The 19,385-nt window shown below is 36.2% G+C and overlaps 1 protein-coding gene across 5 annotated transcripts in view; it reads right to left on the bottom strand.

The window, feature by feature from the left end:
• Positions 1-19,385, bottom strand: part of SLC6A15 (solute carrier family 6 member 15) — a 56,421-nt gene that overhangs the window by 15,853 nt on the left and 21,183 nt on the right. For all 5 annotated transcript variants that reach the window (XM_006079514.4, XM_044941872.2, XM_044941871.2 and 2 more), the window contains 5 exons: positions 16,708-17,180; positions 10,081-10,238; positions 9,588-9,714; positions 8,134-8,315; positions 720-830 (listed from right to left, as the gene is read on the bottom strand). In XM_006079514.4, coding sequence (XP_006079576.2) covers positions 720-830; positions 8,134-8,315; positions 9,588-9,714; positions 10,081-10,238; positions 16,708-16,996 — 867 coding nt within the window. In that variant the 5' untranslated portion in view covers positions 16,997-17,180. The remainder of the gene's footprint in view (positions 1-719; positions 831-8,133; positions 8,316-9,587; positions 9,715-10,080; positions 10,239-16,707; positions 17,181-19,385) is intronic.

Below are 19,385 nucleotides of genomic sequence, written 5' to 3'. Positions count from 1 at the left end.
AATGAGCCCTACATTGAGGTCAGCTCTAAGTTAAATGACAGAGTTTAAGTTCTGAGCCTTTTAGGAAACCTAATGGAATTTTCCTGAAATGCATATGCATTTATAAAAATTACAGAACTTCTCAAAGACACTAATATAAATACTATTCTAAAAAATACAAAACCTCAAAACAGAACAAGAAACCTTGAATTTTTTCCAAGACAGGATTTCGAGTGCAATAGCATTCTTAATCTGGGTCCATGGACTTTAGGAATTCTGTCAACCTCCTAAGACAATAAGCAAATTAATATGCTCATTATTTTTTCTAGTAAGAAGATCCTATTATCAGTTTGTTTTTTTTTTCCAAAGGAGTCCATGTCACAAAAGATTAAAAACCACTGAAACAGAAGAGAAAGAGTCAAGATTGGTAAGTTCTAAACCGTACCGGTATAAAAATGTGAAGTTAATTTATTGTAAAAGAGGAACTTCTGAGGTTTAAATAGTGAAACTTACTCTGGATAAAGTGCGACATTTTAAAGTGGAGAGAGTTGGATATAATTATAGATATCTAAAAGCCTTGGTTTTACTAGGCTGGTTAACGTAACAGTTATAATTTAATAGTTTAGTGTACATTGTTGTACGTAGGTTCAACCAATTATCCCTTAAATTTAACTGTGGGAATAGTTTGACAACATAAAGCTTTTGTGATCATAAGCCTTAACTGGAAATACAGTACATACCTCAGGGGTAAACATGTGACGGATGCCATCAACTGAACCATTTAAAAGGAGTGCTCTGATTAGGAAGCATATAAGTACCACATATGGGAACAGAGAACTAAAATACATGATCTGCAAAGAAAGAAAGATGAAAATAGGTGAGACACACTAACAACTATATTCTTTCTCATACTTAAAGATTATTTGTGCTGCTCTATACTGCACTTTTCTGGTGGCTCAGATGGTAACGAATCTGCCTGCAATGCAGGAGACCTGGGTTTGATCCCTGGGTCAGGAAGATTCCCTGGAGAAGGGAATGGCTATCCACTCCAGTATTCTTGCCTGGAAAATTCCATGGACAGGAGTCTGGCGGGCTGCAGTCCATGGAGTTGCAAAGAGTTCAACACAACTGAGTGACTAACACTTTCACTTCATATCTTCATACTGTGAAAATGACCCTTTTATAATATAATAATTAATACTATTCATACATTGTTTAGTCATCATAGCAGAATGGCTTATTAGTTTTGATTTGGTGTGATTCATTAAGATCTATTTGGGATATAATGAAAAATGGGAAATCTTCCTTATTTAATCTCCTTCAAAAGAGCCCACAGGTGTGATGTAACTTGAATAGTGTTAATTCCTCACAGTTCACACAGTTCATAAACAAGCAGTGTCTTGTTAAGAGAAACAAAAGGACACTGACTCCTTAACAAGACCTACTTTATAGTTTTAGATAGCAAAAGTCCTTTTTAAAAAAAAAAATTAAGCAAAGTTCCATTATAATTCTGTAAACCTTCTAGACAGTGGTCCCTGTTAAGGCTCCTACAGAACTTGAATAATAAAGGTTTTACTTTCCACCCCAGAAGTCTTCATCATTAAACAAATGTTATCATAAAAAAGCAACTGTCCTCACCAGACACATGCCACCTCCTTGACATCTCCACATGGTTCCTAAAACCCTGGGTTTCCCCCAAAGCTGTCCCCACCACCCAACAGTCGTTAAGGTCAAACATCCAGAAGTTCTGCACGGTTTCTAATTTCCCGGCTTCCAGACTCCCACCCGGGCTATTTCACTCCCTACTTACATGCTCTCCAGAAATCTCTAATACAGTAGGAACAAAAGGCAAATGGCTCTGTCCTGCAAAGCCTTACACTAGGCTGCCTACCTGCCTGCCCTCCCACTCCTCTCTGAGCTCCAGCCCTGAGGGAAACCAAGCTCTCATCTTCATCGTTGCAAATCTTCATAGAACACTCAGAATAAGACTTTTTTTCCCATCCAATAGGCCCCCAAATGCCCTTCCCTATGTCCCATGAACCTTCAATGATATTATTTTGATTTGGTTTGACAGCACTTAACACTGAGGAAATTGTCATCTGTGTTTACTTGTTAATTTTCAGTCTCCCTTACTGAAATATAAGCTCGGTGAATGCAAGGGCCTTTTCTCTCTTGCTCACTACCAAATTCCAAACATCTAACAGAATGGTTAACACATATTAGGTATATGATATGTATCTGTGGGGGAAGGAATAGAGGGAAGGTGAGAAGAATGGAGGAAAAAACTGAAAAACTGCCATAGCAGAGGATAACTCAGGCAGGTCAGAGATACTGAATCCTATAATAATTGTAGACAGACAACAGAGAAGTCAGCACAATAATTTGAACTTCTATTCTGTATACTTTGTAACTGTATTTCAATATTATTAAAAATATTACAAATAAAATCTCTGCATAATTAGGAACCTATATTTCTCTAAAAGTAATTATATTCTAACTTAATTATAAAGAAATATAATTTTTCAATCAATTCAAATGGTCTAAATTTTAAATTGCATCCATTTATCCACATTTCTTGTTTTCTAAAAATCAGAATGCTTTCAGATGGACTGCTTTTCATTCTTTCTGCCTACTTTTAGCATCCTTTAACTTTGCGGGTCTACAATATCTATTCAAGTAGCCTTGGTCTCACTTAAATTGCAGCTATTCCTTTTATGATTTTTCTTTCAAATTTTGAAGCTAATTAAAAGGGTGGATTAAGTTCTGCACAATAGTTTATCTTTTTTTTTTTTTTTTAACAGAACTCAAATTTGGTGCCTTTGGGAACCCACTCCAGTATTCTTGCCTGGGAAATACCATGGACAGAGGAGTCTGGTGGGCTGCATGGGGTCACAAAAGAGTCAGACCTGAATAAGTGACTAAACAACAAAGTGACAAGGACTTCTATTAACCCATTTATTTTACAAGTGAAAATGAAGGCTGCACACTGCAATAATCTGGATAGTTTGGTAATTATTTTTTTTCCAATTGATATGATATTCCTCGGTATATTTTTAACATAATTTCAAATTAGAAGCTAATAAAGTCAATGATTCTTCCTGGAGCTGTATTTGCCCACGCTAAACAACTCTAAATCACCAGAATATGGTTCTTTTTCCACATCCCATAACCAACTGATTCCAAACAGACCCCAAATTTCATGCAAGCCCCTTTGCTTTCATCCTCAATGACGTGTCACTTCACTATCAGCTTCCTGCTCATTTTGTCTCTAGATTTTCCCTGCAGCTCTCCTCTCCATCTCAGAAATTCATCACCCACACTACTACCAGAATGATCTTTCTAAAGATCTGATGGTGTTAATGAACTGCTAAAAAACCCTCAAATACTTCACACTGTTAAGTTACAGCCAGTCATTTTCCCAGTGTCCGTAAATACTTTAATACCTGCAGTCAACTTAACCTTTCAAGCCTCACCTCCCACAGGCTACACAAACTGTATGTAAAAGTCACACAGGGTTACTGAGTTTTGCACTTGCTGTTTTCCATGCCTCTGGTGTCTTCTCTCTGAACTTGCTGGTGAACTCTTCTTCAACCATCAAACTCTAGCCCCAAATCTACCTCCTCTGTGAAGCGCTCCCCCAAATCCTGTTACTTTCAGTGGCGGCCTCTATGCTATCATGCACTGATTATTTGCAGCTCTTTACTGCATGTATTCTGCTGTAATTATCTGTCTCACCATTCAGTTATAGGTACTATGTGAATAAAGGTGGGGTGGCCTATTATCCTTTGCACATTCTTTGATACTCAAAAATATTGTACATTAAGAGCCAATTCATAGGAAATTTTCCTTTCTGTACACATTCTCTAAAAAAAAGAAAACCCTCACCTTTATTCTATAGTACTTAAAAAAATGATGTACTAATTATATGGTCAGACAATTCAAGCTTCATTTATTAATTCAGCAAGTATTTGAGTTCTTAAAGACACTCATCTGGCTTCAGTGATAAGATTCTAGCTTAGTTTCGTCCAAAAACGAACATGAAGCTTTCGTGTTGGATATAACATAAAGAAAAGTGACAGTCAAGATTTTAAACATGAAAACATTTAAGCAGTATTAGGTAGGTCACACCTGAATTTTCTTCTTCTGTGAGCAGGTAAAAGAACAAAATATTTACTTATTAAATATTTACTTATTAAATTATTTACTATCAAATTATTATTTATTAAATGAAAGCTTTACTTATTAAAATATTTACTTATTGAATATTTACTTATATTTACTTTTATTATTTACTTATGTAATATTTACTTATTAAATATTTACTTATTACTTATTATTTACTTATTAATATTTACTTATTGAACATTTACTTATTAGAATATTTACTTATTAAGTATTTACTTATTAATTCTGAGATTTAAAGATGCGTCTTACGTCAGTATTTTACAGAGGTATCCATTTTGTGTTTTTAAACACAAATTCTTCTCATTTAATGAGTCTCAGAATACTAAAATTGCCAGTTGCATAATATTATTAAAAATAGTTTAAATTCTATCTAATTGACTATATGTAAAACGCTACCCCTCCAGCACTTTCTCATTTTTTGCATTGTTACCTGTTAATATTTTATGATTTCTTGCCTGCCTCTTCCACTAGGATGGACATTCCATGAGGACAGAAATTTTTCTGCCTTGTTCGCCGCTGCACTTCCAGAGTTAGATCAGTGCCCAGCAAATAATAGTGCTCAATAAACATGAGTTCAGTGAGTACATGAATGACTCAAGTATTTTTCTTAAGAACTGGGAACTAAAACAATGAAATATGTTTCTTTGGCTGGTTTTAACACTCCCTGGGCCTTAAAAGTGCTTCCGACTAGCTGTGGCTCAGCTAGTAAAGAATCCGCCTGCAATGTGGGAGACCTGGGTTTGATCCCTAGGTTGGAAAGATCCCCTGGAGAAGGGAAAGGCTACCCACTCCAGTATTCTGGCCTGGAGAATTCCAAAACTGAACTGCCTTTCACAGCAAGGACATTCAATAAAAGAGATAAGTTTACAAATCAAAATGTTACATGAAAATACTTTCGTTCTACTCAACTATGGAAAAACAGTAAACATATTAAATCATTTAGTTATTTTTCTTTTTTTATATTAAAATGTTTTAACACACCTTCAGACAGTCATCCTTTCTGAGGACTTCATAGCCCAGTTCTAGCTCTGCTACTTACCAGTTGTTTAATTCTATTTATTCTTCCTAAGCTTAACTTTGTAGTCAAATGGGGATATGAACATGTAAATCATCTGGCTGATAGAAAGATTAAACAAGCTAATGTATGCAGATTGTTTACTTGGCACATTAGTAGTACTGATAGCAAAGCAGTACCAGTAGAAGACATTACCTGTAAAGATAAAGAAAGCCTGGAGCTTCTCATGTCTATCCATCTCCCTGGAGGCAGGCATCCCCTTCACAGAGGATCCAACAAAGGACATGCAGCCATACAATGTCCACTGGACCACCTCCGCTAGTGAGTGTCTACCGCTGCAGACAACTAATTTCATTGTTAGCAGGCTTGTTCCCCAAAGATCTTCCTTTCGGTGAAGAGTCCCCACCACCCCACCACTCTCCAGAATCCCCAGGATTTGACCATGTGACTACATGGGATGAGTAAGGCTTATTCCTTTTTCTTCAACTACTTGAAGATTGTGATTAAGAAGCTAAGATAACTCTTCTCCGTAACCAAGGAGAAAATAAGGATTTTGGTAAAAATCCAGTATTACAGGTGTAATTCAATTGACTTGTGCTTACCTGACCTAAAGGAGAATGAGACTGTCACATTCCTGTCTTAATTCATGCAGTTTGAAATTAGCATTCTGTTTGTGTGTGTGTGTGTGTGTTGGCGAAGACTTTTAGCTGCTAAATACTCTTAGTTGTTTTTTTTCCCACATACTAACCTTAAACTTCATTATCCTTAAACCATATTTCTCTATACTGCATCGGTGTGTTTATTCAGAGACTTTTTTGTTTGGCAGACAAATAGAGGTTTACATATATTCCTAATAAGTTTCTTATTGTATTCAGCTCATTGGTTCAGAATGAGCAAATATACATTTAGACTTTCATAACTTTGTTCATATTACTTATAGTTTCTCTCTTATCTGTGCCTACTAAATTTTTTCTTCAAAATCTCCTGGGAAGCTAGCCTCTCCCTAAGCCTTCTCATTGAAATAATAAATCACATATAGTCTACAAATTGTATTAGATTTTCTAGAAAAGTTATTTTACATAAGAAAAACATCCCAAATATGTGATAACAAAGTATGAGTATTTTCTTTAAATGATAAGACACATACTCAGACAAAGAAAAAATAAAATGTGGTATTAAGACTTGAGCAGAGGGATCTTTGGTCTTCCCTGGCTCGCCACAGTTGGTTTTTATTCTATCAAATGATATTATCTTAGGAAGCCTATAAATGTGGTTAGATTTGGCTTAGGAATCTATTCCTTTATTTAAAACCTGACTATATTGGGGCTGTGACATTATAGAAGACACATCAAGTGGAACCAACTAATTGAACTTATTTAATCACAGAATACACTAACATTTATAAAAGACCAAAAAATACTCAGGCGTGTTATCTACCATATTCATTTCTGCAAAGGAAAATGGTAAAGAAGTTCCATTAGGAAGCGAAATGTAAAATCAACTGTGATTTACAAGCTGTAAAAACTGTCAAACACTTCTAATTAAATATGAACCAACAAGAAGCAAAGATGAAGTAGACAGACTTTGCCTGAAAGAGTTCACTATTTAGTGGGGGAAAGCTGTCACAGCGAGAGAGGGTACAGCATTGCAATTCAATAACGTGGGCATTAGCTTCAGATAGAGCTAGGTTTGACTCCAGGTACCAACATTTACTAACCATTATTCTTTGGGCTAGTTACCTGTTTCCACAAACTTGCTTTTTATCTGTAAAGCAGGTCTGAGAGTAGCAATTACTCCTTAGAGGTTTTTGTTTTGGTTTTTTGGTTTTTTTTTTTTCAGATTTAAATGGGATAAAGTATATGAAGCACTTTTCATAGTGCCTAGTACAAAGTAAACATGTAATAAATATTGGCTTCTGTTATTGTTCTTGCTCTGATCATTGTCAGAATCATCTTCATAGTCATTTATTACCACTATTACCACTGCTGCTGCTGCTTTTACTACTGGTGCTATATTAATACAATTATTCCTCCTCTTATTAGTCAGTATATGATGGTAAGTGGCAATATATTAACCTGGAAAGATACATGATCAGACCTATACTTGGGAAAGAAAAAACAACAGAGATGGACTGCTACAGGGCAGAGAGAAGAACCAAAATTAACTCCTGCTGTGATCCAGACAAAAGAAATAGAGAGCTTTAAAACAATGGCAATGGGGAGGGGAGAATGTACTATGAAAGCAAAATAGTGAATAACAATTACTTTCCTAATACATCCTTTTAAAAAAATTATCTGATTGACTTCCTAGGGTATCTAGAACTCACTTAATGTCTTTCTCAACCACAGTCTCATAAAATTTTCCATTTGCCCTGGCCACACGCCCTTTAGTCTTTTATATTACTCTAAGTTTCTTGTTGAGATTATTATAACTACCTAATGTTCAGATATTTAAGAAACACTCCACAATGGACTTTTAAAACCTTATAAGCAACTATTCCCTAGAGCACCTAGAGCAGAGAAAGAAATGATATAACACAAATAACATAAACAAGTTCTTTATTCTACTACATTTCCCAATTTCCATGATTGGAACTAATCAGACAACTAAAACATTAGGTTCAGCTGAATACCAGCAAAACGAAAGGACTGTTAAGTGTTGACAAAAAAGTTCAAAACAGATCTTGATAGAAGAGGGAAAGATTATAAACAACTTTAGATTTCATTATAAAAAACTTACATCTTTATTTGTGTCCTTTCCTTGGTCTAAACACATTTTTTAAAAAAATACCACTTTTTACCAGTCTTTAATTAACTGCCTAGATTGAAGTGTTACTTGCAGCTTGCTCAGACAGATTTATTTATATGGGGTTGAGAGGGGCCGGGGGTGGGAATAGTTCCCAGGAATGGCGATTAGATGTTTAGCAGAAGCAGGAGGGGCTCTGACATACTAACTTTTCCAGAAGACTGAATGCCTTTGATCATAGCCAAGCACACCACAACCCAGGCAGCTAGCAAGCAGATGGTCATCTTCCAGTTTAAGCCACCACTTTCAGAAATGGAACTGGAAATATTCAGTGCTTCTCTGTACCAATAATAGGTAGTGGCGGAACTTTTTTCACATTCTGGCTCTACAACTGTAGAAAGAAAGGTAATACAATCATTTCAGACAAGAAAGAGTAACGAGGCTATTTTTTCCCCCAGTAAGCCTGTAAATCAATTCTTAACATTTCCTAGAAAAGTACTACTATTCTACAGAAGCATTTAAATTCAAATGAAATCTCCTGTGCAAAAATATGAAAAAAAAAATCAACAAACACAAATCCTCTTTGATGATTATCTTGTTACACATTTCTAAAATAGGAATGTGTGAGGCTTTTATCAGGGGCTTTCCTGATGGTTCAGCAAGTAAAGAATCTGCCTGCAATGCAGGAGACACAGGAGATGGGGTTCCCCTGGTTAGATCCCCTGGAGGAGGAAATGGCAACCCATTCCAGTATTCTTGCCTGGAAGATCCCATGGAAGATCCCTGGAAGATCCCAGAGGAGCCTGGAGGGCTATATAGTCCAAAGTGTCACAGACAGTCAGACAAGACTGAGCATGAAAGCACCAGCTTTTATCAAGGTGATTAAAACATATCAATTTTATAGCCCCTTTGGCCCCCAAAATTATCTGATTGACTTCCTGGGGGCAGAGCCATCAAAAATGCTAGCTGCTTCACATATGTGACCTTAGAAATGGAGCTAGTCTCAAGTGACTTGTGCTGTAAACATAAAATACAAAGGGGTTTTTGGAGATTTAGTATGAGAAAAGCAATGTAAATGATTACATTACTATTTTACATTAAATTTATGTTAGAATATTAATATATTAGCTATATTGGACTAAATAAAATATCTCAACTGTCCCTTTTTACTTTTTGTAAATATGGCTACTAAGGACATTTTAGACTACATATGTATGTTACATTCTATATCTACCGGACAGTGCTACAGAATTATTCTTTATATTCTAGGATATAAAATTAAGAGATAAGAAAAACATAGAACAACAGAACCCAAGACATAAAAACAATTTCTTCAATCTAAATTATTCTTTTTCTCCTCTTGTTTATTTTAATGCAAATGTAAGACATCAATAAAGACGAACAAAATAAAATATTGTCTAAGTTTGTAACTGAAGGCTGATAATTTTTTATCCTAACATCCTGGGGCACAATAAAATAACATAAAATAACACAATAAAATAAAGAGCTAAATAAATGATGCCAAACATCTATCTTTCTGAGTATTTCAAGAAAGTTTGTTATAATCACTTCAAAAGATTTTAGAAAAAATATCTTGAAAGCTCCCGGCTTTACTAACTTTATGATCTTTAGATACAAAAACTCTACATTGTAGATATCTTACAAGTGTGTGAAGCATTTTTCACCAAAGGACATTGATCCCAAGGCAGAGGCTGCTGAAAAGATTGAGAAAAATAAAACAGACTCCAGCCAATGATGACATTGTAGTAGAGAGCCACAAAAAAGCATACCTGCAAAACAAAATAGTGTGATTACATTAAAATTCTCTTGCCCCTACCTTTGAAACAATGAGATGAGATGCATCAAAGCCCACTTAATACTTAAAAAAAAACTTTTTAAATTTTTATTTGAGACACATTGTCTTTTCTAAAATGATGACTCTCATAGGCCTTAAGAAAATGCATTAACAAGACTGTACTACATTCACATTACAGCATATTTTGGGTATTAGTGCAAGCTCCAGGAGTGGTTTTTTTAACACATGATTAAAGAGTTGAGTAGAGAAATACACACTCCAAGGTTGCTTTTAACTTCAGACTATATAATTACAAACCCTGTAAAAAATCATATGGCATATACCATACCAGGAAACTTACAACACAACTTGCAAATCCAATCCCTCCCAGTTGAGGGCTTATGTAATTCCACACACCAATGCTTCCTCGCCGAATTCTTTGACCCACAGAAAGTTCCAGGAAGAAAAGGGGAATACCTATTACCAGTAGTAGTATTAAATATGGCAAAAGATAGGCACCTATAGAGAGAAGAACAAATAAAATAGATTATATTTTCAACAGCCACAGTAGAGAATACACTAATTCTGATTATCTCATGAAAGATGACATTTAAACTTCCATACGTATAATTATAAAAGACTTTAGAGAAAATGCAATTTCATTACTTTAAGCTTTCTGGTATCAGAAACCTGAATTTGACTGCTACCAATAGTTTCTGATAAAAAATAATTATGAAAAAAAGTAAGGATATCAATGAATAGCTTTAGTTTCATTTTATTGAAAAGACAAAACAACTTTACTTTTTGTAAAAATAACTGATTCCTTAAAATATTTTCTCAAATAGGTTTCAAAGGCTCCTGGAAGTCTTATTCACAAAATGTTAATGAAGTCATTTATTAAATTTTACTCAAACTCATCTAAATCATGCATTTCAAATCTGATAAATCAAAATGAATGAGATGATATGACACTAAACTGACTTTTTCCCTAAGTAACAACAGGAAGAAGAAATGCCTGCTTAGACTGAAAGAGAAGAAAAAAGAAAAAGAACATCTACCACAGACAAATGGTATTTTTTCCCATATATATGTTATAGAAAAAAGTTCACCTCGGGAAACAAGTAATTTTTGGTTTTCCAAAACTCTGTTAAGGGGTAGGTAACAACAAAATCACTGCAGATGGTGATTGCAGCCATGAAATTAAAAGACACTTGCCCCTTGGAAGGAAAGTTATGACCAACCTAGATAGCATATTAAAAAGCAGAGACATTACTTTGCCAACAAAGGTCTGTTTAGTCAAGGCTATGGTTTTTCCAGTGGTCATGTATGGATGTGAGAGTTGGACTATAAAGAAAGCTGAGTGCCAAAGAATTGATGCTTTTGAACTGTGGTGTTGGAGAAGACACTTGAGAGTCCCTTGGACTGCAAGGAGATCCAACCAGTCCATTCTAAGGGAGATCAGTCCTGGTTGTTCATTTAAAGAACTGATGCTAAAGCTGAAACTCCAATACTTTGGCCACCTCATGCGAAGAGCTGACTCACTGGAAAAGACCCTGATGCTGGGAGGGATTGGGGACAGGAGGAGAAGGGGACGACAGAGGATGAGATGGTTGGATGGCATCACCCACTCGATGGACATTAGTTTAAGTAAACTCCTGGAGTTGGTGATGGACAGGGAGGCCTGGGATGCTGTGACTCATGGGGTCGCAAAGAGTCGGACACGACTGAGCAACTGAACTGAACTGACTGAACACTAATTTAAAAAAAAAAGATAATAGCTATTATAAAAAATATGTGCTATTTTTTCATAGTAAAGTCTTCATACTTAAATATATATACATATTATTTTACAGCTAAATCTCAACTTAAGACATATGCCCAGTGACTTAAAAATGTACTAAATCAATTGACAATGTTAATATTAGACTCTATTATTGATAAAGTCTAATAAGAAACCTGTACTCATATCTAAATGAGAATACATATGCAAATTATTCATTAGATAATCTTTAAAATGGACGTGCTAAATTCAAATTTCATATCTGGAGTTTTTTCCAACCAGATACTACCAAGTGGTGATTAATGCCCTTTTTAAAGATGAGGCCATTCATTATATTTCTCTCATTAAAAAGAAAATGAATAATGGTATTGAATAGATTTTGGAATCTGTTCAAATTGTTCTGGTACCTTTTCTGTTGAAGAAGTAAATATTAATGATTTTTTTTCAAGTCATTTATCTCAGTGTCTATACACCTCTTAAATAATTTCCATGTATAAGAATTTCCTTTAATATGGTAGTTGGTAGAAAATCTCTACTCTCTTACAGGTGATTTTCAGACTTTGAGACATGAGTTGATTCTACAAAGGAGTATGTAATGTAAAGCATCGATGCGTGAGATTATAAAACAGAATTATCAAAATTCAAACCCTAAGATGACTAACAGCATTCAGGCACTAATGACTTGAGAATGTTTCCTGAAGGACTGAAAATGCACTTTAACACCTGCATGAAATCCTGGTGTGTGAATAGGTTTATGTATGTGTGAATGACTAGAAGAAAAAAAAGAGAATGAATGAAGACTGGACTCATTGGGAACATTTTCTCAGGTATGTGCACATGACATGTTAGTAGATACCTAGCCATTTCTTCTGACTCAAATTACTCTACAGTCCTGGAAATTAAAATAGTCCTAGTTAAAATACAACTGAGCATTTACTACTTGCCGGGCACACTTCTATCCATGTTACATGTAGTCACTCATTTATTCCTTATAAGAATCCAGCGTGGTAAGCACAATTATTGGAGAAGGGAATGGCACCCCACTCCAGTACTCTTGCCTGGAAAATCCCATGGACGGAGGAGCCTGGAAGACTGCAGTCCATGGGGTCGCTAAGGGTTGGACAGGACTGAGCGACTTCACTTTCACTTTTCACTTTCATGCATTGGAGAAGGAAATGGCAACCCACTCCAATGTTCTTGCCTGGAGAATCCCACGGATGGGGGAGCCTGGTAGGCTGCCGTCTATGGGGTTGCACAGAGTCAGATAACGACTGAAGCGACTTAGCAGCAGCAGCAGCAAGCACAATTATTACCCTCATTTTACAGGTGTGGAAATGAAGCCAGAAATAGTAAGTTAACTTGTGAAAGATCACCTGTATAGTGAGGGAAAGAGCCAGGCTTCATAGTCAAATTGGCTTCAAAACCTGAGCTGGTAGTTTCTATATTATAACACTTACTAAACTTAATCAGAGCTACCCTGGTCACTCAGATGGTAAAGAATCTGCCTACAATGTGGGAGAGCTGGGTCTGATCCCTGGGTCAGGAAGATACTCTGGAGAAGGGAATGGCTACCCACTTCAGAATTCTTGCCTGGGAAATCATTTGGACAGAGGAGCCTGGCAGGCTATAGTCCACTGGGTGGCAAAGAGTCGGACATGACTGAGCAACTAACATCCTCCCTTTCACTCTCAAGCTTAATCATTGTGCTTTAAGTAATATCTCCAGACAGATCAACTTATATTGGTCTATTACTTTTTATTGTGTTATTCATACAGTACCTCAAATGATGAATACGATTTACGCAAGTTGAGACTGTTAGACAAATACCTAGATGCTCAAAGCTATACTGCATGCATAGTACCACCTTTTAACCTCCAACAGCCATCTCAAAATGATGAAGTCCATTGGTGTTTTATAATATCACTCTCTAGCACTTGTAATTAGAAGACAGGGGACAATTCTTGGAAGGGCATCTTGATTTTCTTTACATATAAAAGTAAGGAGCAAGAGCCATTTTTGCTAACTGATAACTAACTATGAAATCCTTTAGAGTTTTCCACCAAGACTAATACTGTATCAAACAGAAAGAAACCTGAGTTTTCAGCCAAGATAGCCTCTTCCTCAATAGTATGGTCAATAAAGTGCATAAGGCAAAAGGTCTGAATATCAGAATTCATCTTCTGCCCATCTTGCAAATGGGATAATTTGTTGTGAAATATAAAGCAGGGTAGTACTTAGCTGCTTGTGGCTGATTTGGTAAATAATTAATCTGTGATATTAAAGACTAGCTAAGGAGCTTGCAGGTTCAGTGGAGTGATGGGTAGTGTACCACCAACTCCATGTATTGATTCTTACCTCTCAGGTAGATTTATCACACAGGCTGTGTGTGCTGGGCTAAGTTGCTTCAGTCATGTCCTACTTTTGGCAACCCCATGGACTATAACCCGCCAGACTCCTGTCCATGGGATTCTTCAAGCAAGAATACTGGAGTAGGTTGCCATTTCCTTCTCCAGGGACCTTCCCAAGCCAGGGATTGAACCCACATCTCACGTCTCCTGCACTGGCAGGCAGTTTCTTTACCACTAGCGCCACCTGGGAAGCCCATCACACATATGCTGCTGCTGCTAAGTCACTTCAGTCATGTCCGACTCTGTGCGACCCCATATACGGCAGCCCACCAGGCTTCCCTGTCCCCGGGATTCTCCTACTTTTCCTCAAACCTGTTGGTCTTCCCCTGGTTGAATTAAGTAAGCAAGACATTAAACGTATTTTGTCACCTGACACCTTAGCTTTTTATCTTAGTGACTAAAAGAAACCATTTCCCATGAAAATGGTTTTATTACTTCAACTGATTTATAGGTTGGTAATTAAATCAAAAATAAAATAAAACCATGTTTTTGTCCTGTCACCAAATCTATCACAAACGGGAATCAAATACCAAAATAGGCATTCTTTCCTTTATGTGCTGAAATGCCACATAAAAAAACATTTAGTATTTAAACACACTTGTTTTAACAGCTTCCATATGAGTATACAGTCAAGATAGTAAAGAAAGTAAAGCAAATATTAAAGTTATTTTAATTTAATAACCCTATGCTCAAACTACCACACAATTTCACTGATCTCACATGCTAGTAAAGTAATGCTCAAAATTCTCCAAGCCAGGCTTCCGCAATATGTGAACCGTGAACTTCCTAATGTTCAAGCTGGTTTTAGAAAAGGCAGAGGAACCAGAGATGAAATTGCCAACATCCTCTGGATCATGGAAAAAGCAAGAGAGTTCCAGAAAAACATCTATTTCTGCTTTATTGACTATGCCAAAGCCTTTGACTGTGTGGATCACAATAAACTGTGGAAAATTCTGAAAGAGATGGGAATGCCAGACCACCTGACCTGCCTCTTGAGAAATCTGTATGCAGATCAGGAAGCAACAGTTAGAACTGGACATGGAACAACAGACTGGATCCAAATAGGAAAAGGAATACGTCAAGGCTGTATATTGTCACCCTGCTTATTTAACTTATATGCAGAGTACATCATGAAAAACGCTGGACTGGAAGAAGCACAAGCTGGAATCAAGATTGCCGGGAGAAATATCAATAACCTCAGATATGCAGATGACACCACCCTTATGGCAGAAAGTGAAGAGGAACTAAAAAGCCTCTTGATGAAAGTGAAAGTGGAGAGTGAAAAAGTTGGCTTAAAGCTTAACATTCAGAAAACAAAGATCATGGCATCCAGTCCCATCACTTCATGGGAAATAGATGGAGAAACAGTGGAAATAGTGTCAGACTTGATTTTTTTGGGCTCCAAATCACTGCAGATGGTGACTGCAGCCATGAAATTAAAAGACGCTTACTCCTTGGAAGGAAAGTTATAACCAACCTAGATAGCATATTGAAAAGCAGAGACATTACTTTGCCAACAAAGGTTCGTCTAGTCAAGGCTATGGTTTTTCCTGTGGTCATGTATGGATGTGAGAGTTGGACTATGAAGAAAGCTGAGCACCGAAGAATCGATGCTTTTGAACTGTGGTGTTGGAGAAGACTCTTGAGAGTCCCTTGGACTGCAAGGAGATCCAACCAGTCCATTCTGAAGGAGATCAGCCCTGGGATTTCTTTGGAAGGAATGATGCTAAAGCTGAAACTCCAGTACTTTGGCCACCTCATGTGAAGAGTTGACTCATTGGAAAAGACTCTGATGCTGGGAGGGATTGGGGGCAGGAGGAGAAGGGGACGACAGAGGATGAGATGGCTGGATGGCATCACTGACTCGATGGACGTGAGTCTGAGTGAACTCCCAGAGTTGGTGATGGACAGGGAGGCCTGGCGTACTTCGATTCATGGGGTCGCAAAGAGTCAGACAGGACTGAGTGACTGAACTGAACTGAACTAAATGTTAGGTAATGTTCAGTTTTACTCAAGTGTACTATTGAGCCTGTATCCTATAGGAACTATCTATTCTTTTGTATATGTTTTTATTTTCTTGATTTTAAGACAGTTTTCACTAAATAACCCTTGCAATTATATGCACAAATACAAATAGCTAAATATGCTGATGGAGATAATTTGCTTGAAATCAAAAATGTTAATTTCTTTACAGCATCTTAAGGGTGCTGATATCTACGGATGAAGACTATCTGGTATTATATTAATTATCTGGTTAAATTCCTTCTACTGGGATCTACAAAGTTCTGGTTGGCAACCGAAGACTATAATCATTCTAAATTATATGTAACTTTGTTTCATTCAAGAATGAAACAACTTAAAACTCAGAGTTAATACATTGTGGATAGAACATTCTCTCTCTTGTTCACCAATATCTTTTGTATCAGAAACCTGAGGATTTTCTCTAAAGTGAATAACTGACAGGAACAAGGAATGGAACACTGGTTAGAAAAGGCAGTAATTTAGAGATGTTAACAGGATCCACAGAAAGAATTTGAGACTATGACCTCAAGCAATCCTTGTGTGTTCATAGCAAGTCATCGGCTCCTATGGAAACCTAATCTGAAAACAAAGCTTAACTCACTTTCAACAAAGGCGTCTCCCTGGTTTTACAATGGAATTCATAGCTTCTAAAATACTGAGACTGCAGCAACAATGATTGCTATTTGACATAATCAACTGCAATTTACTCAGCAATGTATCACTCAAAAAAAAAAAACAAAAAAACAACACACATAAAAGGCAGAAAACAGAAACTTACCGCCCCCGTTCTTCTGACAGAGGTACGGGAACCGCCACACATTCCCTAATCCTACAGAAAATCCAACCTGGGCCAGGATGTATTGTAGCTTGCTGTTCCAAGCCGGTCTTTCATCTTTGACTTCAGATCTTTCTACAACATCTGTGTCTTTCTCTTCTGGGACATCAACAATTAGTTCACTCTTCTTAAAAGCATCATCAGCTGAGTCTTCATTGGAAAGAAGGTCTTTGACAGACTCAATAACCTCATCGTCTAATTCTCTTTTTACCACCTTGCTATTCTTCGGCATTGGAAAGTGTGGGTAGTAGTAATTTTTTTTTTTTTACTTTCCTTTTGGCAAACTTCTTAATTCTTTTAAAAAATATGTTAGTTGATATGAATAAAAGATGGAGGAGGATATCAAAGAAATCCTTTATTCAAGGTGATAAAGTCTTATGGATCTTGGATCTGTTTGTTCAATATTCTGTAGGTACCTGTAAAATTTTAAGTTGAAAAAAATAATATTTAATGAGGAAAAATATTTAAAATACCAAAGACTTTGTCTTCTTAGTTTTTGCGATGCAAACTCTTTCTGCATAGTATAAAATATATGCTTGTCCTTGACCTTTCAGAGCTTAATATTCACAGAAGTATAAGAATTGTAAAGTACACAAGAGCTTCACACACATTTTCTTTTAGCTAACTTCTTCCTTCTTGCAAAAATCTACTTTAGCCTCAGATATACCCCATTGCATAATGTATACTCAGTTCATTTGTAAGTAGAATTTTGAAACCTTTTCTTAATTCTCTCTTCCCTCTCTGAATAAAGTACATTCTAATTTTATCACTTATAAAATTACATAAACAATTGCATGCTATCCCTGTAAATTTGTCTTATATAGAATTTCTTCTGTTAGCATATTCATCTACTCATTCATTTGCTATTAAGGGAAAAGTTGTTAAGGGATACATTGCAAGAAGGGAAATTTCTCCTTTCCTCTCTTGAACACCCTTTGGTAGCGGATAAGTTTGTTTTTTATGTTTTTGAGCCTGTTTCTGTTTTGTATTCATTTGTGTTATTTTTCAGATTCCACATATAAGTGTATCATTTGGTATTTGTCTTTCTTTGTCTTACTTCACTAAACATAATATTCTCGAGGTCCATCCATCTTGCTACAAATGGCAATATTTTATTCTTTTTATGGCTGAGTATGGAGAAGGCAATGGCACCCACTCCAGTATTCTTGCTTAGAAAATCCCATGGATGGAGGAGCCTGTTAGGCTGCAATCCATGGGGTGCTAAGAGTCGGACACGACTGAGCGACTTCACTTTCACTTTTCACTTTCATGCATTGGAGAAGGAAATGGCAACCCACTCCAGTGTTCTTGTCTGGAGAATCCCAGGGACGGGGGAGCCTGGTGGGCTGCCATCTATGGGGTTGCACAGAGTCGGACACGACTGAAGTGACTTAGCATTAGCATAGCTGAGTAATATTCCCGTGTGTGTGTGTATACACCACATCTTCATAAGCCAACTGCCTGCTGATGGGCTGCCTCCCTGTCTTAGCTATTGTAGACAGTACTGCATTGAACAGTGGGGTTTATGCATCCTTTTGAAGTAGAGTTTTCCATTTTTCCAAATATATACCTACAAGTGGAACTGCTGGATCATATGGTAGTTCTCTTTTTTAGTTTTTTAAAGGAATGTTGATACTGTTTTCCACAGTGGCTGTACAAATTCCCACCAACAGTGTATAAAAGTTCCCATTTTTCTACTCCCTCTCCAGAACTTATTTATAGACTTTTTGATGGTAGCCATTCTGACCGGTGTGAAATTATCTGTTTTCAAAAGTAACTAAATGTGAGAGCTTCTCGTCAAAACTAGATCAGGAAGCTTGAAAAATTATATCCAAAAGAATTCTGCCATTCACTGATAGAAAAAGAATGGAATTCTTTAATGGAACTGCTGTTAGGTTTACACTGAAAAAGTCCAAAAAAATTCTGTCATACTTTATCTTATAACCTTAATAAAAAGAGTACTGGGTCACCAATAGAAAAAAAAAAATTCTTTAACTTGATCATCTATTTGTCATTTTAAGATTTGGAGGTGTTTCATTGATTACAAAATTAAAAGGTGTACCTCAAGGAAAAACACTAATTTAGGACTTGGTGAATAATAAGAGAAAGACTGTGAAGAAAATTCTTGAAGAAGAAGCATTCCCCAAATATTCTGAATAATTTAGAAACATCTCTAGAATAAGTGAAAAACTTCTAAAGTTAACTATTTTAAAGAGGCTAACAAGGTTTGAATAAGGAAATAATTTCATGAAGTTAGGGATTATGCCTGTTTAATTTGCATTATTTCCCTCTGAAGTTCAGTAACTATTAGTTCAATAAATGAAAACATATAATCATTGAAAAGCTGAAAAAAGCTGTTTCCAAATAATTTTTGCTGGAAGAAGACAACCTGACATAACAAAGTGCGATTTGTGACACATAAATTGTCTAACTGTCTACATTTTTTGGATCATCTAATGATAAACCATTGGCATAATAACTTTACTGATACAAGGATAAGGGTATTTGTTTTAATTTGACAAGTTTGGAGTTGTGTCCTAACCTTTTTACTTAGTTATATAACTTCTCACAGTTATATGACTCAATTTAGTTTCCTCAGTAAACATTTGTTATTCCTTTTG

Source organism: Bubalus bubalis, chromosome 4 (genome assembly GCF_019923935.1).
Source record: "Bubalus bubalis isolate 160015118507 breed Murrah chromosome 4, NDDB_SH_1, whole genome shotgun sequence".
NCBI lineage: Eukaryota > Metazoa > Chordata > Mammalia > Artiodactyla > Bovidae > Bubalus > Bubalus bubalis.
Note: the sequence above shows the minus strand (reverse complement) of the source record. Positions and strands in the feature narration are given on the sequence as shown.